This window comes from Micropterus salmoides, unplaced genomic scaffold, assembly GCF_014851395.1.
Source record: "Micropterus salmoides isolate LMB-PRFRI ecotype aquatic unplaced genomic scaffold, ASM1485139v1 Ms_hic_scaffold_4302, whole genome shotgun sequence".
Classification (NCBI taxonomy): domain Eukaryota; kingdom Metazoa; phylum Chordata; class Actinopteri; order Centrarchiformes; family Centrarchidae; genus Micropterus; species Micropterus salmoides.
The window spans coordinates 1-24,209 of record NW_024043710.1 but is presented as its reverse complement, the minus strand read 5'-3'; the positions used below and the strand labels follow the sequence as shown (position 1 = coordinate 24,209).

Sequence of the window (24,209 nt, the reverse complement as noted above, 5' to 3'; positions counted from 1 at the left end):
GGCCCAAGTGATCTCTTGGTTTCTTCTTCTAGACATAGGCAGCTAATACGGTTTGTATACTGAGGCATGACTGCATATGTGATGCTTTGAAGCTTTGATCTCTTACCTGAGAGAGAGCTGTTGGACTTCTGCTTGTGGAGTTTCTCTCTCTCCTTCTTCACCTTGGGTATTATCTTCAGCTTTATGCTGCTGCTGCTCTTACTGCTGCCCTCACCGAGTCCTAAATAAAGGAAAACACACCAAAAGACAGTCTACATTTTGAGGCTGGTTGTCAGAAAGGGCAGATGGGCTGCTACTAGTATAACTGAGCAACAGCAATGACACCGTGACACCCGGGGGCCGGTTTCACACAGTTATTTTAGACTGGTCTACATTTTGCTCATAGACTAGTCTAATGCAAGGTTTCACAAAATTAAAGTCTGACCAAGTTTAGACCATAAAAATTAGACACCTTTTCAACAGGCTAACTTAGGCCTAAGATTCATTGTTACCTTGGTAACAATCAGTTACATTACAAACAGCCAAAAAAAGAGAAATGGCTCATGATTTATGGTTTGCTATGATTTCTCCATAATTTGACAATATTATGGAGAGAGCTACGAGAAGGGAAAGAGTTTTTAGGGACCGTAGTAACCTACTAGAAATATACAACAATGAGGACTTCCATCAGTCTGTTTCGTTTACCCGAGGTCTGACAGATGAATTACCTGAAGTACTTAGCGCCCTGCCTCCTCCCATTTTAGGATATTTCCTCTTAAATATTTCTTTTTTGGCTTGTACCATCTTTGTGGATCTCTTTTTGTTACTACACTCTCCGCTAAATTTTCCAAGTAAAATGTTCTTTTTTTTTTTATACATTATACTGCTTCAACAAACACATTTTCCCGCTGGGGTAAACTGCACTGAGGTTGGATGAGCCTACTCAATCCGCCATTTTTTTTGTTTTGAAAAGTGCCTCATTTTACCCAGAATGCATTGCAGTGTAGTCCTACATAAGTTAGTCAGGGTCTTTGTGCTGCTTTGTGCAACCAGTGCTTGAAGTGGGCCGGCGCCTCGACATTTTACTCTTTAGCGTACCGGGACTTCCTCCAAGCTACCGGTACTCTCCTCAGCCCTCTCCATATCAGGTTCTCTGTTCCCGTTCTCGCCTGCCTGCTAATCTCCGTCGGCGGAGAGAGACGAGGGAGGAGAGAAGCTCGGGGGCCTTTCAAGCAGCCGTGTGCTGAATGTAGCTCGTCAATGTCACTTGTCGTGAACCAACCAATCACAGCCTGGATGGGGCGGGACATTTAAAAGTATTGGCAGATAGGTGTCATTTACGCTGGGGACACTGGGGACGGGTCAGAATCAGAATCTCTCCATCACTTTTTGTTAAAAAGGTTCTGGAAAAACAGCTTGCAACAAGAAATGTTGAATAAGAAATGCACAACAGGAAAACATTATTATAGTCCATTATTTTTATTTTGGAGTACTGGCACCTATATTTTTCCCCACTTCAAGCACTGTGTGCAACGGTCTGATTTAGATGTCTATCTGAAGTCTGACTATCTACTATGTCTAAGCTGTAGTCAAAGTCTGTCTTTGTGAAACCGGCCTGCTGTTGGTTGTTAGACTGTGATAATATAATGGATTTTCTCTCACACACATAGTAACACAGATTGTATCGCCCACTCACCTCCTCGGAGCACTGCATGAGTGGACAGATCCAGTGGATGTCATCCAGCTTGTGGAGCTCGGCACTGAGGCTGTTCAGAGTTGACCGAAGCTCCTCTTCCTCTGGAGACTCTGACTGTGGTGGATGACGAGATGGGGTGTCAGTGTAAAATAGCTTGCCTGAAGACATTTTTCCTCCTACATCTGGAAATACTAAATGCTAGCATCTGCTCTGTTCTCCTACCATCTGAAGTTGATGTGGATTGTGACACCCTGCGTATATTATGCAAATTTCACAGATTTGTAAACGGTAAACACCTGTCAACCTGTAACTCTGTCAACAACTGGGGCGTATTGCAAATCCTTTCAAACTAAAAGTAATTAGAATATTATGCTAATGTATTATTTTTGCTGCTTTATTTACCTGTGTCTAATCATCACGGTTTCATTTAATATCATCTCTCTTGTTGCAAGTAAGTTTAGGGATGTTCATTCAGTGTCCGAGAATTGCTCAAGATGGAATCAGTGAAAGTTGAGCCCAATTAGGGAAGTTTCAAAACTGAGGATGATTTTTATTTTCTTTAAAGCAGCAGATAAGAACAGAACAGAGAGGAAGATGAATTTCCCCAGTATTGTTGCATGCATCACAGTTTGCACTGGTGCTGTCATTCTATTTGCTCTTCTGCACATAGGCCTATTGTGAACAGGGCAAATAAAGCTATAAAACAGAAACTGAACAAAGACAATAAACAGACGGCAGAAATTGAAATGTGAGACGCCAAGACTTCAGAAGAGACAGACAGCGAGAAGAGAGAATAGGGGGTTGGGAAACAAAGGAAATAACAGAGAGAAGAGATGGATGAAATTGCTGAGCTGTACCAGTAGTTTTCCATCAAGCAGCATGCTGGTCTCGGCCTGGAGAACTTTACTGCTGTTGACGATTTCCACCGCCGTGGTGCGACTTAGACACTGAAAATACAAATTAATAACTTCAGTTTCCATCATCAAAGGCCAAAGACGTCCATTAATAAAATGTGCAACACATAGCCTAAAGCGGAGGATACAGATGATATATTATTCAAGTCAGTGTGCAACATGAATATTTCAACAACTGTATGTTGTATATTTGTTTGCGTTTAATCTTTGCACTTCGAAATTTGATGGCTCATTTTACTATAACACGAAACTCTTCAAACATTCAGATGCATGAGGTTACAAAATGTAGTATTTGTGAAATGGTTTATGAACACGCAACCTGCAATACAAGCCTGGATTCTGCAGACTGTCCAGTTAAAGCAAAGATGGTTAAATAAGAAAGTCATATATAAAAAGTCATATATCAGTTAACTCATTTTCAAAAAAGGATTGTTCAATACTAGTTGAATATAAAGATGTTATGAAATGTTGTAAAATATCAATACGCAATGTGTGATTTTGCACGAATCAAAGTTCTGTATACTTCTTTATGTCCCATGTCCACTTTATTTATCTTTTTGCAATAAAGACTAAAGGAGGAAAAAAAAGATTCTGATTATTCCGACATCACATGAATGCACCATCATGCATTCTCACCTTTCCCTTTCCAAGCACGCAGGAGAAGCTACGGTGGCCGACACACTCAAATAACACGTGGTCCTCCATTTGTCCAAATATCTCTTCTTTTCTTATTCCTAATAAACCAAAGGACTACTACTAACGTTACTTGTTTTTCTTCTTCTCAGACGTATTCAACATAGTGACGTAACGCGCTCTGTACAATTGTTTGTCCTTTTGGGCTACTGTAGAAACATGGCAGCACAACATGGCAACGTCCACGTAAGAGGACCTGCAGTGTTTGTAGATACTCAATCTAAGGTAATAAAAACATACTGGTTCATTATGTAAGGTAGTTATGTATATAATATCGTATTCCTGTCAATAGATCCTCCTAAATATTACACACTGAACCTTTAAATTCATTCACTTATTATTATATTTTATCTGCATCTACTATATACACATACACAGTTTATGGCATCTCTATTTTATCTAATTCCAGGTCTTTTTATTTCACAACACTACTTTTCCCCTATGACCATTTATTTTAGTTCAAGGCCACTTTTCACCACTGCGTCCTAACCTGTCAATCAAGACAAATGGTCAGCAGGGCCAGAGACAGTTACGTGATTGGCGGTCCGCTTATTCAGACCAAAGCAGCAGCCAATCACATAACTGGCTTTGTGCTGATTTTTTTTAATATTGAACACTTCGGCGCTCCACAATATTGAAGGCGAAAGCCAGCTGTGTCCTTGAAGCGACATTACTGATGCATTTCTGGTTAATAGGCTTTAAAATTAACAGCCTGTAAATTAACATGAGACCCAAGCGTATTGACTGATAATCTGTATGCTTTCTCCATTTTTGTCAATCAAATCAGCCATATGTCCGTCCGTCTGTTCCCCCTCGGTGTCTTACCTCAGGGCTGGACAGTTTGGCCTCCGTGAGCACCAGGGCCGTGGCGTTGACAGCGTGAGCCAGCTCCTGCTCCACCAGCTTGTGGGTTTTGGCTGCCTCACGGATCCTGGGGAGGAGGAGATCACAGATTTGAAAGAGCTGTAATTACTATTTCGACAAGCTGGAATTAAGGCGATTATTCCAACAAGTTGTCTCAGCCTGTTGACGGGCCGTTTTTTTTCTCTCCACATCTCCCACCTTGGAGTTTAGTTTAGAAGATGTTTCGATTGAAAACTTCGCCATGAGTTTGACCAGTGAGCGACAAAAGTTCACAGCTGAAATGAGTCAACTGCCTTTGTTTCACTTGCTGTTTTCACCTCTGATCATCTCCACTTGGAGTCTTCATATGTTGGCAGTAGGTGGAAAATCACAGGCCTTTTTATTGTGCTCCCAAATTCTCCATTTCAAATCTCTTCCCCCCCCGAAATCCCCTGTATGACCATTTCTCAGCTTCAGAGATGAGTTTGCAAATGTAATTAAATAATTTATCATCCTGAAAGGCAATGACGGGTGATGATTGAGATCATCATAATAAACCAGACAAATGGAGAAGATCTCAGAGGCACACAAATGGTTTATAAGTGCAAAAAAGAGAAATAAAATAGCTCATCAGTGCAGCAGAGAAATAAGCAAATAAGCGAGCTAATTACAGTGGGATAAACAAATCCCAAAATGTAGGGGAAAATTCCCCCTTGCCCCCTTTATCTTTAACACAAAAACACTACACTGATGATAGTAGATAATGAAACAGGAAGGTTGCCGATTAGCTTGCTTTAATGTTTTATGTTTTTATTGTGTTTGTTTGTTTGCAATTTGCACAAATTTATCATCTTGCAAAGATCATGTGAATGGACCAAGTGTGTCTTTAATCATAGTCATCTCTGGTAGTGTTTTAAATATATTCCTGTAGTACTGTAAATTCTCAACCAGGCCTTAACATACCTGAAACTGAAACTTATACTTAGAGACAGAGTGTAGCCTGCACAATGAAAAAACCTTTCCAGGTACTGGCTCAAAAAACAAAAGGATTATTACAAAATACCCTTTGTCTTTCTATTGTCTGGCTCTTTTCTTCTACATTTTTTCCGAAGATAATTTGATTTTATTAGGTTTTAGTAAGACGTCTCCCCTTTTTCTGATCTGCTCCCATTATAATTCATTTGGGGGGGAAATTGATAAATTTAAGACAATGCACTGAACATTATAATACAATAAATATGTCATGTTGTACTTACTGTACCCCTCAGCTGCACTGAGGTTCTCTTTTTAATGGTCCAGTCAAAATGTCCTAGAAGTAGCATTTACTACAATATTCTTGCACACTAGAAGTCTCTAGAAGATTTGTTGGATCAAATACACTGTTTATTAATGACAATTTGGACCTCAGTGTTTTTTTCCGCAGTCAAAATGTCTTTGAGCAAGACTTTAAACCTCGACCTGCTTCCTGTACACGCCACAGAAATAGGGAAGTGCTTCTTACTTGGCGATGAGCGTGTCGGCCACGATGCCCAGCTGCTGCACCTGAGCGCACTCCTCCTCAGTCAGGTACTCCATGGACTGCTGAGAGTTAAGGCGGGGCCTGGTGTCGCGGTAGCTGTCGATCTTTCTCTTGTCCTCCCACGACTTCAGCGTGCTCTCGAACGCCTGGTTGCACAAAAAAAATGGCAAAAATTTAGGCACAAGTCGTGTACCGACTTTACTCACCGTTCAACACTACGACAAGCACATCATGTAAAGTTTTTTTCCCGTACATTTTAAAAGAAAAGTCTGCTTCAGTCGGTACCTGAAACATCAAAACTCATACTGAATTCAAGAGCCACCTGACACCTGATTTGAGGCGGTTCTTCGCGTATTGTGTCTGTGAATATTCAAGGTAAATCTGAATGAAGACACAAGAATAGGTAGAAGAGGCTCCAGTAAACACAGGTGCACTTTACCTCAAGTCTGGACTAAAATAAAACTGAGGCCACTGAGAGGAAAATAGGAAAGAAAAGGAAGAAAAAAAGTATCTGTGTGTTTTATTGCATCCAGGCATGAATTTAATTTATAAACCTGTCAATACTCAGGCCTCAACCAGGCACCAAGCAGAGATAATGCTCACCTGAAACATTACCATCACCATTTGACTGAAGAAAAGCTCCATTTAGGAGGATAAAACCAGACAGCCAACAGTCTTCTCCCTCTGCAGTACTTAAGGAGGGAAACCATGGAAACAAAGTGCCCAAATGTGCTTGGCTCAAGAGAGCCAGCCAAAGTTTGAGCAGCGTGAAGAGTGAATCCCGAAATAGACTCAGTCAACAACACGGGCAGACAGCTGAGAGTGGATTTTCGGCTCCAATGTTTATGAATGGAAGACTATTTAAAGTCAACACGGTTGTTTTTCATATGCATATAGCAGACACACACCTTTATACTGTAAAAATCAAACTAGGCTGTTTTTTAAAATTAAGTATAACGTAAAATCATGTGTAGATCTTCTATATTCCGACTACATTATACACCAGACGATTCATCTTTTAGTTGGACATTACTCTGTCTCTGGTGAGCATCTGCGCTCGGTTCTTATGGACGATCTTGACGATGCCAGGCGGCTGGATCCACGCCTCTCCGTCCACCTGCACGGGAACCCCCTCCTCCCCGAGGATGGTGATCCTCACCTGGCGGCACTGAGACACAACAGAGCAGAAACAGCGTCTGTCAGATGTTTGTTTTAAACCAGTTATTCCCAGCTTGACCTCATCTGTCCTTTGCTGTTGGACATTAAGCATTTCAATGTGATCATGGAAAACCTGAACCGTTAAAAGTTACATAAGTAGCACCAGCGTATTATATTACATGGAGTATTTGTAGTTGGTGTTGAATTGCCAGATGGGCCAAAGTTTTGTCTATTCTATTCCAAGTTGTCAAGTTATCTCCGCTCAGACATTCTGTTTTAACTCTAACTTTATCAATTTAAAGTAGCAAGACATAACTGAAATACGTTGTGTTTCTCATTCACTTCAGGTTTAGAAGATTAAAATAAACACCAGTACATGTAAATATATTCTTGTGCAAAGATGTACAGCTGCGAACCCTTGCGCAGCTACTCAAGGTTGTTCAAGACTGTTGTTCAGACAATCTAATTTAACATTGTAGTTATTTTTCAATCACTGATGAGAACGTTAGCTGAATATCTAATATCTAAAGACTAAGTCTGCAGCAGTGCTAGCATCTCTGTAGGCGTTGAGCTAAATGCTAATGCAGCATGCTAAAACATTTAGCACAAAACATAAAATACAAATGATCAGAATGTCATTAGTGTTGCAGGTATTTGGTCCTAAACCAAAGTACTGGCCAAGGTGACGGAACAATGTCAAAGGGTTTCACCACATCTGCTTTAATGAAAACCTTGACACTGTAACTGTGATTATAAAGGTGTGTCCATGATATTCAGGGATGTATGTTGTGTGCTACCTGTGCAATGCGGTGGTGCTGCAGGTTGATGACTCTGGACATGGCCATCTGCATGCTGCCAAACACCGCCACCACCTCCAACTTCTTATCGTCAAATGATGGAGCACCAAAGTTCTAAAAAATAGGAGATGAGAGCATTCTACTTTTAGATCTCTCAGTTCAAACTAACTGAATCAAAGAAAAGGGGATTTCCTGACTTGACTCACGATGCTACTTCTTTCACAACACTCACATTATCCTCCTTGGTGCCTCCCCAGAAGTTGATACCGCCTGCGTAGCTCGAGATATTGAGCACAGCTAAGCCCTGCAGACTTGGCAGAGACATGGGAACACCGTCACACTGAAGAGAGAGGGGAAGTTAGAAAGGGTGGGAAACACAGGAGGTTAGAGGGTAACAGCTGATTGCACTTTGTTTCCCAAAACATTCACCTTTCATCACTTTGTGTGTGTGTGTGTGTGTGTGTGTGTGTGTGTGTGTGTCTGACCTCCAGCTGAACTCTCTGCTCCAGGTTCTTGTACGTCTTCTGGACCAGCTCTTTAGTCCCCAGCACTCCGTACCACATCATGTTCTTGGTGCGACTGCTGTGAGAAGGAGACAGGAGGAAGAAAGTTGTTGGTGACAGAAAAAAGCCGTTCCCTATTCACGTTGTCCTAAATGTTACTAAACACAGAGACAAAGGACTCTCCCACATAGCGTGACAATCATACAGGTTTATGATATGGTCACCAGTTCTACCACCAAATATAATTTATCGTCTGAGAAAGACATCTCTACATACTAGAATACACATAAGGCGCCGTTGCCATGGAGCAGAAGTCAGAGACAACACCGCGTCTTAGTTGTCAAGTGAAAAATTTAATTTAGGTTTTAAAAAAAAAAAACTATCATTGCAGTTTTCACTTATTCCTACAATTTCAATACAAAAAAAGCCCCTAAACATCTCAACTTTCATCACAAAATCAGGCGTTTCAGGCCACAACAATCACTAAAAAAGCCTGCAAAATTCTGGAGGGACTGAACCGCAGCAACTGAAGTGAAAGTAGCAGCAGGTGAAGTCAGTAATAATAAGCAGAGGTAGTTAAATAATACTGGGATTAACCGTAATAGCAACAACAGAAGTATTGGCAGTAGCAGGAGTAAATATTTAAATAGTTCAATAGTGGCAAGGCTTAAATAATACTAGCAATGAGTATTAACAATATGTACAACGTGGGGGTGCCGTAACAGCATGATCCATTGTTTAAAGAGGTGGTATTATGCTCATTTTCAGGTTCAAAATCTTAATTAGGGGTTGTACCAGAACAGGTTTACATGGTTTAATATTCAAAAAACACCATATTTGTCTCATACTGCACATTGCTGCAGCTCCTCTTTTCACCCTATGTGTTGTTCGCTCCGCTCTTGAGCTACAGAGTGATGCAACTTACTTGTACAAAATCTTTGTTGGGAGTTGCACATGCGCACTTCCCAGGTAAGGACTACTAGCCAATCAGAAGCAGAGAAGGGCGTGTCGTAAGAAACAAGGTAGTGTGATCCAAATCAAAGCCGCTTCAGACTGAGACCGTAACCTAGCAGATGGTATAAGTTGCTCTCAAGTCCACAACCACACAACATCATTGTTCCACATCTTACCATCAAGACTAAACGTTGAACTGTTGCCGGTGTTCTGACGATCTCTGCTGCCTTGCTGAAAAATGCTACCAAAGCGCAAATCGATAGACTCGACTCTACTCGGCCCTGCTCCGTTTTCCATTGCAGACAGTATCCAGAGATAGTATGTAGCTTGTCGTCATAGCGACGCCACACACAACTGCTGCGACATAATGTTGAATGCGAGACACACACACCAGCGATCCACACAGCTTTCTCTTTTTTATGTTAAAACGTTTCAACATTACTCAGAATATAAAGACAGATAAGCGGTATGAAAACCTTCCAGCTGTGTTTTCCTCTGCCGTTGTTGAGAGCAGAGGGCTCTGTGAGCAGGCGGCTGGCCAGCCTCAATATTCAAGCACATTTTTTGTTCCGCCATCACTTCTCGTAAAACTGTCAATATTCAAAATCTACACAGCTGATTTCTCACCTCAAAACTTCTCAGAAGTGGATTTAGTGATGAAATTCCATACGAGAGAACTGTAAAACTTTCTGTTTCAGGCCTCTGTCTGGTGCACGTAATGATGATGCACTGAATAGTGAATATTCTCTCTGACCAATCAGCAGTCTGTCGTGTTTTCACGTTACATTTTAGTATCCCTCAGCTCTCTTGGAACCTCGATGGAGGTGAGGTGATACGAAAAAAAGTACCTGGAAGCAGGTGCAACATTTCTACAATGTAAACCAAACGAAGGCGAGTCGAGCCAAAGGGCCTCCGCTCAGACTAGCTTGGTTTGAAGGCGTGCCTGACCCGCTAGCCACTTGGCAAGCTTTATGATGCGTTTTCATTGTGACGTCACAAGTAAAGGAAGTGAAACGGCTGGACTACAAACAAGCCGTTTTCAAGCGGTTCAGAGCAGAGCTTTCTGTGGGAGATGGGAACTCCCTTTGGGCTTTTTCACTTTGCAAACCTGTTATATGCACAAAAAAGAGATATAAAGTAAAGGAGAGGGAAAAAGCCAAAAAGCATAATACCACCTCTTTAAGTGGCTTTAACAGTTGTGCATAATGTGAGATATGTGCAGTATTGTATGAGTGTATGACTTCCAACAAAGGAAAGTTAAAAGTATTTGCTAAATATATATAGGATACGTCTCACATTAAATCAATGCTGGGTGCTGTTCGGGTGAAGAAATTGAAAAAAACATTTTTATCAGATGTGACACTTCAATTAGTTGTTGGCAAAGAGAGTTGCTGAGGTACATAATTTAATCAAATGCTCTGTGAACAGATAATTAGTTTTCTGTGTGCGTTTGTGTTCATACCTGCATTTCTTTGGGTGCTCGTCTCTCTTGTTGTTGAACTCGAGGGAAATCTTGGCGTCCAGGCCGATGCCGAAGTAGTTGTTCATCACACACTTCTCTGAACATTGCCTACGAATACAGAAAAAGCGTCGATTGTTTATTAAAGGTTCAGTGTGTAATATTTCTGAGGATTTTTGACAGAAATGCTTTGTTTTCAGTTGTGTATAAAGACCTTACATAATGAACCATTGTGTTTTTATTACCTTAGAATGAGCCTTTTTTATCTACCTAAACGCGGAGATCTATGGAGGTCGCAGTATTGTGTCGTCATGTTTCTACAATAGCGGTTTGGCTTTTCCGGTTACGTTAGCGAGACAATCAGCTGATCAGTAATGATATGTTAGCTTACAGCATGGAAGCGATCAGCCAGCTAAACTTTTACTGCTCTGGTAGAAAACACATGTAGTTGGATGTATTTCGCTGTGCTTTGGCTTGTGGTGTAAAATATATAGTCTGATTAATTTCATGTGGTTACTCTCTCTCTCCAGCGCTCCAGGGGTGCAATTCGCAACTCTCACCACTGGATGCCACTAAAACTTACACACTGAACCTTTAAAATGCGGCGACATGCTCACACACAAGCACATTATTTAGCCACGGCTGGTATGTAGCAGATGAGAGCGCACAAAGACTTACACAGACTCCTCGCTGTAGGCGACAGTGTTGAGGCTCTCTGGTTTCTCAAGGACAATGGGGGAGGTGGGGCTTAAGCTTCCTTGGCCTGGACAGAGGAACAATTCAAAAATGTCCAATAGTAATGATCAAAGTTTCCTTGTAAAATTGGAATTATCAGTTGATCTTTAGACAATATAACACCAAAGTTGCAGGTTATTCTTCATGTGATGAGTCGTCCTCAAACTTTTCTGACTCAACGCAATAGTAAGACTTTTTAAAAATCTGATGTAGCTTTTCCAAAACGTATAAACAGCATTTCAGAGTATGTCCCTTCCCCTTGCAACCCTGCTGAGTTTAGACTAAAGGGACACTTACGCGGCTCAGCATCCTTCAGGTCCTCGCTGTTTTCTCTTTTGATGGAGGACGAGGATGACATCCTCTGGACCTGCGTGTGTCGGTTCTGCTCGTCCACCACTGAAATGACGACATTGCAACACACTCACGTTTGCACGTCAAGGCATGGCTGTGTCAAAAAGATACCTAAAGAAGAACATAATTTCTAGCTGTAATTCGAGAGGCCTTCTTCTTACCTTTCTCGGCCTGCTCGATGATCTGCCTCAGGGCTTTCTTCAGGCTGTTGGCCCTGAGCATCAGCTGCTCCTTGGACCGGTACGTTTTACCCTCTGAACCCGACTCGCCGCCACTTTCGCTGGGGCTGGAGCCGCCACTCTCCTGGCTGGGCACCGAACCAGCTGGCACCACCTGCATGTGGCAGGGAAAGAAAAGCAAACACACCCTCTTGCTGTTATAATACATCTGTAAAATGATATCTGCACCATCCTCGCATGTTCCTGTTCAGTGACCTTTTTGTTTAATCCCTGATGTTATCCAACTCCCATATGAGACTTCTTGAATTCTGAGAGCAGCATTAGCATATTATCACAATAACAGCAGAATTAAACCAGAAAATGGCTCCTCATTCATACATTTTTACAATTCATGCTCTGTGGAGCGTCACAGTGGCGCAACATCTTTCGTCTCCCTCTCGTTTCTGACAAAAGGGAGGCAGCGGCTCATTTACATGCAGAACTGAGGAATGTCCATATTTTATTTGTCAATTATGGAATCATGCTTGATACAAGGCTAAAATTTTTATTGAGCAAAAGGTTGAAAACATACTGACATTTTTGAGGGCTATTTCTCCTATAGCACCGATATCAATCTGCCAATATGATGACAAACTGTTCAAAACATTGAAATTTCTGACATTGTTAGAGGAGGTGCAACTACAAGCAAAAAGCTAAGATAAGAAAAATGTCACAGATTTACATGTCAAAAATCATTTTTGCCTCCTTTCCCAACTTGTTACTCATCTTGTCGCCCCTCAGGTTTATCCCATGACCACAGCTCAGTTCAACAGTAAATATAGATTAAGTGTTCTGGCAGATATCCATAAAGTGTCAAATCAGTGCAACTTTACATCATTTTATTGGCTGGTGTCCTTAAACAAGCAGGATTTGTGTTGTTAGTCACACTTTTTGCCACTTTTTCCAAATCTCATTTTGGTGTTGCTTGATATTTAGAACTTGTAATCAGGCTGTAAGACTACGCACTGCTTGCTATGACTATTTCATATCGATTATAACTGGCAGTGTTATTACCTGGGCCTCTGCTTCCTCACTTAAGGCCTTGACGAGGGAATCGAGCTTCTCGTTCAGCAATGCACACTGGGAGGAGAGAGAGAGAGACACACACAGAGAGACGGTGAGAAGGGGATGTTTATAGTTTAGTTTTATATGGCTCTTTTGCTCACTTCAAAATCATATGAGAGGAGTGTAAATTGGGAGATACGGTACAAATCAATGTTGGGCAGAAATGCAGCTGCAGCAACACCCGACAACAGCGTGAAATCAATACCTATACAGCGCATAGAGATCTTTTATTTGCAGAAACAATAGGCAAATTTCCCTCCGGGCAACAATAAAGCTTTATTTTCACTTTATTTGGAAAAAGACGGATAAGCGGGATGGAGCTCAAAGCGCTCTGACAAGAAGCTGGTGAAGGCTGGAGACGCCTCTGCTGGGTGAAAAGATTTTCTCTTTGTTTGGAAACAAATGTCTCATAAAAACCTTTTTTTTTTTTGGTGGCAAACCACTCTTGCTCTCAGCATGAGTTTATTTCACCTGCTGGTGACAGACAGCTACTGTTGATTATTTAAGGGACAAGGCCTTTGCCGTTGTCAATATTTTAAGGGCACAAAGACCAAATGCCAGGGCAGCAAAGCCATAATATTTTTATTCAATTTTTTTCTAATTTGTTAATGCTTGTCAATAATCATAACCATTCACCAGGAACGCTGGCTGTCAGTCACAGGGGGTGGTGACAGAAGGTCAGTCTATATAATGACTGGAGGTAGGGGAAGAAATTGATTCATATATTCATCAAGATGCGGACGGACGATTCTGAATCAATTCACAAATGTCAAAAATCGATTTGTTCCCCCTTAATGTTAATTCGGTGTTTCCTCTATATGCATTTGTGCGCCGCTGCTGAATCATGACCGCCGCTACTAAAATTTCCCACGATCATTACGCGCTACAAATGTTTTCACTTGCACGGACAACATTCAATGCTTGGCTCGCTTCTTGTCCTCGTTCTATACAGACCATCTACGTGACAGGTGGTGTTATAAGAACAGCGTAACTCCTGCGTAGCGAGTATTTGATTGTTCCGAGCGGCAGAAAGTGACGGTGGCCGCGAGCGGAGGAAAATATTCTGGCAGTAAATGTACGGTGTCGGTTACGGTGTGTCTGCTTCTTAAGACCAAGAAAAGTTTGTCTGTTGTTTTCCCACCTGCTGGAAAAGTAAAGCCTGTTGGCGCTAGCAAACACCACCCCTCCCCTTCAGACTGCGCAGCTGAGCAGGGAAGCTTATACAGTGTCCTAGGCTGCGTCTTCTGGCTGCTGTGTAACTGAACATTAGCGCAATTTATAGAAAGTCACTGGTAGCTGTATTTTATTACTGCCAACTAGTCCAATGTTGAGAACATCAGTTACAAACAGACTAAACTGGCGTAGCCTGCAGCTCTGTCCTGTACAGACTGATTCAATTATATGAGTGTGAGAAAGTGGTTGTTCGGAAAAGAAAGGACTGTGGAGGAGCTGAGGTTAGTAAAGCTAATTAGTGATGCAAACTAGTCCTTCTAAGCTAATGAGGAGACGTTTCTTTTGGATTTTAATGTGCAAATATGCAAATGCACCTCAGAAGGGAGGAGGTTTCTCAAGTTGCCCATTTTTTATATTAACGTCTACAGATAAATGTCAAAGGCTGTAAAATGAAGACACAAAAGGCAAACATGAACAGTTGTATCTATAATGATTCTGAGATCATATTAACAGGGTTTTCCTGCCGTTAAGGCTTAGGGGTGCCGTAAATGTAAAATCACTGTGGAGCATCAGAACCAACCAAATTACTTTCTCCAGATCTAAAGGTTGCAGTTCCTCCAGTAGACTGATCTTTGGTGAGTGCTCTAGCTTTTCCAACTATTTGTTCAGAGATATGGTGAAAATAATGGCCCAATATTATGTGAAAAAACATTTGACTAACACCAAAAAATTAAGCTCACATTCAATTATATGAACACACTGAAGTTTTAAGCTATTCTAATGTGCATCGCATGCTCATGGACACAAGAGCGATGTTGCTGAGACATGTTTTTGTGTTGTTTTATATTGAGACCAAAAAATTTTATATTGAGACAAAAATTTGGCTTCACCTCCACTGCTACAACTCCATCCTAGGGGAAAATGCAATTTATAACGCAATGGAAACCGGAAAGGATGGTGACCACGGTGGAGCTGAGGTTAGTAAAGCAAATTATGGATGCAAACTACTTTCAGCTAATGAAGAGATGTTTCTTTTAAATTTTAATGTGCAAAAAAAATGCTTGGTAACCAGCGTTTGGTTCCCGTTTGAACCGCGTTTTTTAAGTTCAATTAAGTTCAGTTAGCTATATTAGATTTACAGCGTTCGCTAGCTAGCTAACTATATTAGTCTTAAAGGCGTTGACAGCCCCCCGTAACCCTTCACCCTTACAGGGGTGTGTGCCTAAACCTAAGTCAGTGATTGTATGCATGTTGACCGGTGAACCCAACAGCTGTTAGCAGATCAGGTTCACCTTCTTTGTGTTGCTGCAGTATCCACATGTTTATGTCATGTGACGTAGGCCATGTGATGCGCTATTGTAGGATACACTCAGTCATATTTGGAGGTTTGTCAAAACAATGTTGTCGTTTAGGTTGGAGGACAGTTGCCCAATAATGATGTCACACTAAAGTGATATTCATGTCTTTTATATTAATTTGAACGGCCAGGATAACTTATATCCAATAGTTTTCTATAATTTGGGAACAGCAAGCAGACTTCAGATACCAGCACATTGTTTGTCAAAGCAGCCACAGCAGCTTGAGACAACGTCTGGATGAGAGAGAGATGCGACCCACGACCAGTTCATCACAGTTTATAACGCGGCGCAGTGAGAAGATAAGTGTAGCCTATATAATGCGCGTCTGTCTGTTTGTCAGAGACTCCAGTCTGCAGTGTAGTTCAGACACAACTGCAGAGGAACAATAGGCTTTATGATCAAAGAAAGTTTTCATATCACGTTGACTCTTCTGTCCATAAACACAGGCCTTAATGGCCTAACTGAAATTCCTGCCCTGATGTGACATATACGTGGCTACATACAATATGTACAACACTAAATCTCATGTACTAGTAAGTGTATATGGTTAATTTGATGAGGTCTATGATGTTTCACATTATGTACCGTAAGTCAGTGAGATGTAATGACGGCTGAGTTACCTGACCTGAAAATAACACTATATGACATGTAGTCGCTCTGCCATGAGCCTTTATATAAACAGAGTGAAAACTGAGCAAAAAAAAAAAAGGGTTTCAAAGGAGTTTTTTTTATTTCTTTTTTATGAAACGGCAGCATTTTAGCCAGAGGAGTGACTTTAACCTACTTTTTCAACTCTGTTACAAAACACATCCACACCTCTTTAACACTTATGTTCAGCCCTTCAGCTTCAATTGCTCTTTAAACTGGATTGTTATAATGCATCAAATAATAGAATAGATAGAAAATATGGACAACCAGAGGGAATGAAGAACCTTCAACACAACTATTTCTATTATACACACACATCAGCACTGCCCACTAGTTTCTGTTATACAAGCTCTTGCATAACACATTCAAAACACACACAAAACCATTTACCTTCTTGGCCATCGCATCTGCCTCCTCCTTGTTCTCTGTGGCTCTCTCGTACGCCTTCCCCACCTCCGCCACAAAATCATTCACCGTCCCACACAGAAACCTGGCGTGGAGGTGGAGGAGAGTGTGCACAATGAGGGAAGAGAGGGAAAGGAGAGGAGAGAGAGGGAGGATGAGGGTTAATGTGATTAATTATGATAATGTAACAAATTAGCAGGTGAACACGTTTCAGATTTGGTGATTCACGCGCGCACACGCTCCCGTTTCATCGCCGCCCACCTGCCTATCAGCTACGTTGCCTCCGCACAGTCACTATTTACTCACAGCTGTTACATTGCTGCTGTATGACTCAGCAGGGAGGTTTCTCCAAACTCACACTTTTTTTTAGCAAATATTGAACCCTGCAAAATTTATTTTGCTGTCCCGTTTCATCCTCGTGTACAGCTCAGTGGGTTTTATTTCCAAATGAGATATCTGGAAATTACAGATGTATGATAGAAAACTGACCTAACAAATTTATGGCAGTTTTTGTTGGAAAAGTGTGACTGCACAACGCAAGGCCATTTAGTTTGAACTGTTTCAAGATTTCCACTGCCCCATAGCACTTTAAAAGGCTGCCGTTCTTAATCTAACATCTAATTAATTATGAAGATTCCAGATGAAACTGCAACCCAGCTCCCTTGTTAGGGGAAGGGCCGGCTTTGATGTCTGCCATGAAGTGCTGCGCATGTTTCATCAGTCAGTGGAGGCAAATATTTTCTACGCTGTGATTTGCTGGGGAGGCAACGTGACATACAGAGACACTCGGCGGACGGACAAGCTGGTTAATAAGGCCGGCTCAGTGCTCAGCCTGGACATATCCGACAACCCCTTCACCACATCCTCGTGAAGCCAAAAAAGCAGCAGCAGCAGCGGACGCTTCATCTCACTTCGCTGCAGGACTGAGAGGTCCAGGAGATCTTTGGTCCCCACAGCCATCAGACCTCTGTCCTCTCTCTCTTTACCTACCCATCCTCCCCCACGGGTCTGTGCAATACTCTTTCAAGGCTGTTTTATTGGCACTTTTATTCGTCATCTTATTTGTTTATTTATTGTTTTTTTTTTAACTCATTGCTACTGTCTGTTTTTTTCTTTTGATCTATGCTTGTATGCTGCCAGTCTGAGCTAATGTATAGCTGAATTTCACACGGGGGATTAACAGTGTCTGCCTGTCTGTCTGTCTTGTTTGTGTCTTTTTTTAATTACATTTTTGTGCAATAATATTAACTTGAATGGCAAAGCAGTGTTATTATTAAACTATTCCCCCTGTATGAGCTCTTTCTGTTGGAGCACCGTTCTACTCACTTGTGTCAGTAACAGATCACTGTTAATGGTTAAAAGGGAACCATTTGAGTCTGACAGCAGTCTTACTTAATGTCACTGCAGTGACTTTGCTGGCAAAAACAACATAGTTCATACAGTAAACTGGATAACAACAAGTCATATCCCTTAATACCAAGAAAAGCCACAAAACAGCCTGAATCTGGATGCTATTTTCACATGAACTCCGTCCACACCAATGTTTTCTTTCTTCTTTTTAAAGATACTACTAAACTACTAACAAATTACACTAAATTCATAAGAAAGTATGCTAAGAGAAAGTGTCTCACTGAACTTGCTGATCGAGATGACGTCCCAAGGGGACATTATGATTTCGTTTGTTATTTCGAGTGTTTCTCTTGACCTTTGGCCGATCGAAACCTGTTAAAATTCCACCGTGTGAATTCAAAAAGGAAGAAAAAGGAAAAGACAGATTTTCTTTGTCCGACAACACTGGTGTTGTGTTTCGTACTGTGAGTGTGTCCTGAAGTCCCAGAGGCATTTAAAATGTGCTGCAGGTCTCCACTACAGTCAGCAGCAACACAGAGCGTTGGAGAAAAGTGCTCTGTAATGGCCGCTCGACTTTTCCCAAAGGAAGACTACTAATATACTAATGCACTGAGGATGACCCCTAAATACTGATTCATCTGTCTCTTTCACTGACAACCCAGCAGCCCTTACTGTCCTCTTCGTGTGTGTGTGTCTCCTTAGGGAGCAGACCAATGCAAAAAATCAATAAACACTGACCAACAGCTCACGCTCCCCATTTTAATCACTTCTCTCTCCCTCTCTCTCTCGCTCTCTCTCTCATCATCGCTCTTCTCATTTTCCCCTCCTGCCATCTTTATTCTCATCTTCCCTGCCTTCCTATCCTTGACCTGCTCTCTCCTCCTCTCGTCTACTTTTCTCTCCTGCCCCTGTTCTCGAAGGCATTCGTGGCACGTACTTGGCAGAGGAAATGACGTCACTGTGCTTGTCCGAGTCCAGGATCTTGGCGAGGTGGGAGGCCACGGAGTCAGCATACTGAGTGATGTGGGTCTGAGAGAGAGACAGAGAGAAGAGAGAGAGATGGGTTTGTTTCCGGGGCCATTTTAGTTGAAAGGGTCTAGTATAACCTCACGTAGGAATTATTCTTTGTTCAAGTTGCACTTGAAATTTCCTTTAATGGCACAACAGTCGTCCGCTGGAAATCACTGACCTTTAATGAGATTTAAATGCAGTTTACCGTTTGATAATTGGTTTTAATCAAAACATATTGTTTGTTACAAAAAACATGGTTAGTACTGAGCTGCATTTTGCCGTCACAACTGGAAACCAGATGTTATGTTGGTACTGATAAACACGGCATACTTTGTCAATTATGTAACCTAAAATTGAAAATAAAACACCCTTTGAATCTTTATATCAGCATTTCCCAACTTTTTTACCTATGACCCTTCAAAAGGAAGCACATATCACATATTTTAGTGAGATTAATTTTTTCTTCTCAGATTGTTTGATCAGAGCAATAACGCATTATTTTATTCAGCAGAAAGGTACTTTGTCTTCTCTCTATACTGTAAATCATCTTGAAACTCCTCAGGTTTAGGGTTCTGAAGCTCCACGATGGGATTTCCTAAGCGAGAATTAATAATCAAATGAGTCTCTGAGATACTATTCAATTCTTAGGTTATTTAGAAATGTGTTGCCTTGGTAGATAGACTTCATGTTGTGATTGTATGGTTTCTTTCCTGTTTATGAGCAAAAAACAAAGCTGATTGCTTTGGGTTCCAGCTACCAGGTTAAATTGATTATCAGCGCATGTTTTCCAAAATAATTTCTTGGAGCTAGTGAGATCTGGCTTTCTGCGGCTAATTTATGGATACCATCTGTCAAAAAGCAGGCAGCTTCCCAAATGTTCTGCAGAGTAATTTACCTGCAGAGGATAATCAAGGCAGTCGTCTTCTTTCACTATTGGCGTGCGTTTAGTGGTTGTGGGCACCTCGTACGTCATCACACTCCATCTAAAGACACACACACACACACACGCCGATGTCAAGCACCAGAAAACAAACTTTATTATCAGCTAATCAGATCAGGACGGGAGGAGACAGGGAATCGAATTTTCTATCTGTGATTGCATCGCTGAATATAAAAAAAAACAGCAGATCAACAAAAATCCACCGTGCTGAGGACAAATAAACCATTAAGCAGCTGCAGAACATGTGTAAACTTTCTGACCTATTTGAGTTATGTCCATTTTAATTAAAGAATTTTTGCCCAAAGGTTAGATTGATACTACTCTTTCATCTGTACGGTAATTATGAAGCTACAACCAGCAGCCAGTTAGCTTAGCACAAAGACTGGAATCAGGGGGAAAAACAGCTAGCCTGACAAAATTCGCCTACCAGCACATCTAAAGCTAACAAATTAACATTTTATAGCTCGTACACATGTTGAAGTGTACAAAACGACTAGGTGTGTTTTTTAAGTGCCAGGCTATTTCTTGGCAGGGAGTAGTAGCCTCTTCATGCTAAACTAAGCTAACCGGCTTCTGGCTTCAGTTTCATATTTAAAAACAGACTGACATGAGAGTGGTATTGTTCTTTCTCTCAGCAAGAAAGCAAAAAAATGTATTTCCCAAAATATCACACTATTCCTTTTACTAAGGTTTAGGTGCCTCAGACTGTTGCAGAATGAGGAAGATGATTTCGTAAGGCACTCAGTCACATTTTTACAGCAGCTATAAGCAATTCAGTCCTCAGTCCACCTGCAATGGACTTTGCTTGCAAGTCCAAGGAACATGACAAGAAGCTAAAGGAAAACAAAGCTAACATGCATGTGCAAACCTGGTTTGACACTGTTTTGTTGCCCCCCTCCACCCTCTTCTCCCTCTGGTCTTACCGGTCCAGCATTTTGGTGGTGGCTCTCTCCAGCTTCTCCAGGATCTGCAGCAGCTGAGCGTCATCGTCACAGAGGCCTCCCCAGCCCAGAACACGAGCCAGGTCGTTACCTGTGCCCAGAGGCAGCACACCGAGCTGGCACTGTGGAGAGAGAAGATAATCAATTTTCAACAGCACAAAATATTACAGAAATTATAATTAGTTTATAATCCGCAAAACAAATCAATTAAATCCCATTTTTAATCATAAAGCAGCAGAAGACAAATGATTTATGTTTGTAATAATATACCAGTCTCATCAGCTTAAATCACAAAGAGAGTCTGCAACGACTGAGAATTATCTGCACAAACCCAATTCTGGTGTTGGATATGGACTTTCTCTTTTCCGCCTCAGGAACCAACAAGACAAAATGTAGGGGTAAAATCAAATGCCCTAATAATTAAACATATAACCACACCTCTCCTCTCCCTTCCAAACACTAGCTACCCTCCAGGCAGTCAATGGACATAAAGTTGTTACTGTGATGTAGAGAAAGAGCTCAGTTAAAACTTTATGGATGAAAGATACATTTGTTACAGATTAATAACTAACCACTCTGAAACTCTTGCTCCAGTCCATGTTGCCAAGCTGGTCGCAACATGTACAGCTGAACCAAAGCCGTGTTTGCCGAACCGCCCTTCTCTGCTTCTGATTGGCTAGTAGTCCTTAACTAGGAACTGCGCATGTGCAACTCCCAACAAAGATCATTTAGAGACAAGATGTATCGCTCCATATCTAAAACGAAGCCTTCAACACAGGGTGAAAAGAGGAGCTGCAGAAATGTGCAGTATGACAAAAAATATGGTGTTTTTTGAAAATTAAACCATGTAAACTGGTACAACACCTAAATAGGATTTTGAACCTGAAAACGAGCATACCACCTCTTCAAAGAGTGCAGGATATTACACAGGAGTCATGTTTAGTCAGCATGACAGCATCCTTACACTGATGTTTAGGGACACAAATATGAAAAGATGCCCTCGACAGTTACACATTAAATTATTTCATCTTGGGTGTCAAGTGAATGAGACAACAGTAGTCAAGCAGTAAAGTGAAATACAGAAACCTTATTTCGACCAATAATTGAAGCTTGTGCCTTGAGTTATGAAAGGTAATGTGTCCCAAATGTCATCTTCAAGGACAAAATCAAACTGCAACATCTTGCATCATAAAGACTAATCTCTGATGGTGATTGCAGAAGCAAGCTCGTGTGTGGACAGAAACATCAGACTGGCTCGCCCTTGACATTAATGGGTCAACCTCTTTATTATTATTAAAATTATTCAAACTGATTTGACACAGCACTTACTTATCAAAATTAAAACACTAATTTAAAATTAAAAACCATGTTTTCCAACATGGTATTCATTAACTCGGATTAATTCCATGATGTTGACTAATTAGTTGAGGTAAGCAGCGTATCATTGGTAATTTTACCCATTGCCGCCCTCACTTTCTCTTCATATTAAGATAAAATGCATGAACCCAAACACAAAGAAACAGTCAAAAGCAATAAGCATATTATAAAGTGGTGAAGTGCTTAGAGATATCAGTTTCAGTCTTTCTGTATCAAATGTTAGTTTGTTCCAGGGAAGATGCTGAAATCTATCCAAAGTCTAGCCAGTGCCCTTTTAATGACGCCATCAATAACTGTTTGATTTAATACTCTGACATATCCAGTAATTGTATACTGGATATTTTTATCTTTTGATTAGTTGGAATGTTCTCTCTTTTTTAAGCCTCTACATGACAGAATTTGTGACACCAAAACCTGTTAAACAGTCCAGACCTCCTGTGATCTGTAGCGTCATCTTTCACACAGTAAATCATGGGACATTATCCTTCCCTGACATTCATTCTTTATTGTTCCATTTCCCTGTATTTCCTAATTCACTTCGGCTAGAGTTTGGTCAAAATATCAACAAAATGTACTCGCCAGATGTTCAAAACTACAGTGCATTTTTCAGATTCCATTTCAGGTTTCAGGAAAACGCACAGCACCAGTGAGCACAGTTAAAAAAAAAAAAATTTTTCTATCATATCAACATTAGTACAAGAGTCTGCTGCTTTTTCTTGCCCAGTGTTCTCTACAGTTACCTTCAGTATTACATCATTGTCCCCTCCTCCTCCTCCTCACCTGTTTATGGAGGTTGAGTTTATCCAGCTCTGAGAGCACCCAGCCCACGCTGCCGTCTCCTCCGCACACCAGGATACGAAACGTCACAAACTTCTGGAAAAGGCGTAGGCTGAGGGAGGAGAGGAGTGGGATGGGACAGGAGATGAGGAGAGAAAGAGGAGGAAGAAAAGCACTAAATGTTAAGAGGTAGATGTCATGAAAAGGCAGCGGAATTACAGCATCAGCACTTCCATTAAACCGGTCGTGGCGGACTGCAAACACCCACGAGTGAAGCAATACGAGAGTAAGAATACAGCCTGTTAACAAGAAAATCTAAGACTTTTCTACTTTGCTGTAACCTAACATAGAGGCGTATTATTTATTTTATTTTATTATTATTCTTAATTTTCCCCCATCAATCACCAATTTAGAATTACAATGATTCAAAAAAGTACCCGAGCTCTGGTCCTCCGTTCATCAGGTCAAAGACTTGCGCCGGGTTGAGAAGCTGCTTGAACTTGCGGAGGAACTTCACCCCCTGGTTGTCTCCACTTTTGGAGTTCACCAGGACCAGGAGAGGACTGGTGCACGACGCTGAGGCGGCCTTCCAGAAGCCTGAAAATAAGGTAATGTAAATGAATGTAAACATTTAACATTTAAGTCCATATGTTGGCACTCACACCAATCATGTTGAGAAAGCTGTGGATCCTGTATGCCAAGAAACTCGTGCAATTCAGGGGACAGACTTTATTTGTGTTAATGTCTAAGATATGTCTGAATAAGACAAATGCTGCCCTTTTTTTGGTAAATACGCTGCAAATATCCTTCTTTTCTTACAATTTCTAATAAAAAATGTTTGTCCAAGCATGCCAAAATTTTTATTTTTATTTACATGAATAATACAAGGTATAAAAACGATTTTCTTGAAATGCAACAGTAGGAACAGTCAAGCCCTCTGCATCCAAAGGATCGACACCACTGGAGTTAAAAGGTGACATTTGTGAACTTCGATCCTACTGTACATGCAATACTCTCCACCAGAGAGCCTGTATATGTGTCTCTGTATGTGTGTGTCTTACCATCCGAGTCGATGCTGTTAAGTGCAGTGGGAGGGATGATTGACACTCGATATTGACCCAAGGGACACACCTTCCCCATTTGTTCTTTACAGCTGTGTGGACCTGCGCGCACACATACACACAGAGTTAGTGGTCTCCATAGTAATTCTATATTTCAGTAGAAGCAGAAAGGTCATTACATTCCTCTGAAACCCACCAAATGTCAGTTCTGTAACCTTTACAAATACCACTCTGATTCGTTTGTGTGTTTCCCTGTGTGTGTGCTGAGGATTAATTTGCCCTAA

The 24,209-nt window shown here is 41.2% G+C and overlaps 1 protein-coding gene across 1 annotated transcript; it reads right to left on the bottom strand.

Moving 5' to 3' along the window:
* Window positions 1-211: 211 nt before the first annotated feature.
* LOC119887750 (diacylglycerol kinase eta-like) lies at window positions 212-24,017 on the bottom strand (the record flags this gene model as incomplete). Its single annotated transcript, XM_038698384.1, is given in 21 exon segments — window positions 212-220; window positions 1,676-1,789; window positions 2,533-2,622; window positions 4,108-4,213; window positions 5,627-5,790; window positions 6,678-6,812; window positions 7,600-7,713; window positions 7,832-7,939; window positions 8,085-8,181; window positions 10,519-10,626; window positions 11,194-11,278; window positions 11,548-11,646; window positions 11,763-11,934; window positions 12,834-12,899; window positions 16,454-16,553; window positions 18,756-18,847; window positions 19,725-19,812; window positions 20,693-20,832; window positions 22,868-22,976; window positions 23,302-23,461; window positions 23,926-24,017. Coding segments are annotated over 21 exon segments (2,248 nt in total), but the record flags the coding sequence as incomplete, so codon positions are not given.
* Between the last annotated feature and the right edge of the window lie 192 nt (window positions 24,018-24,209).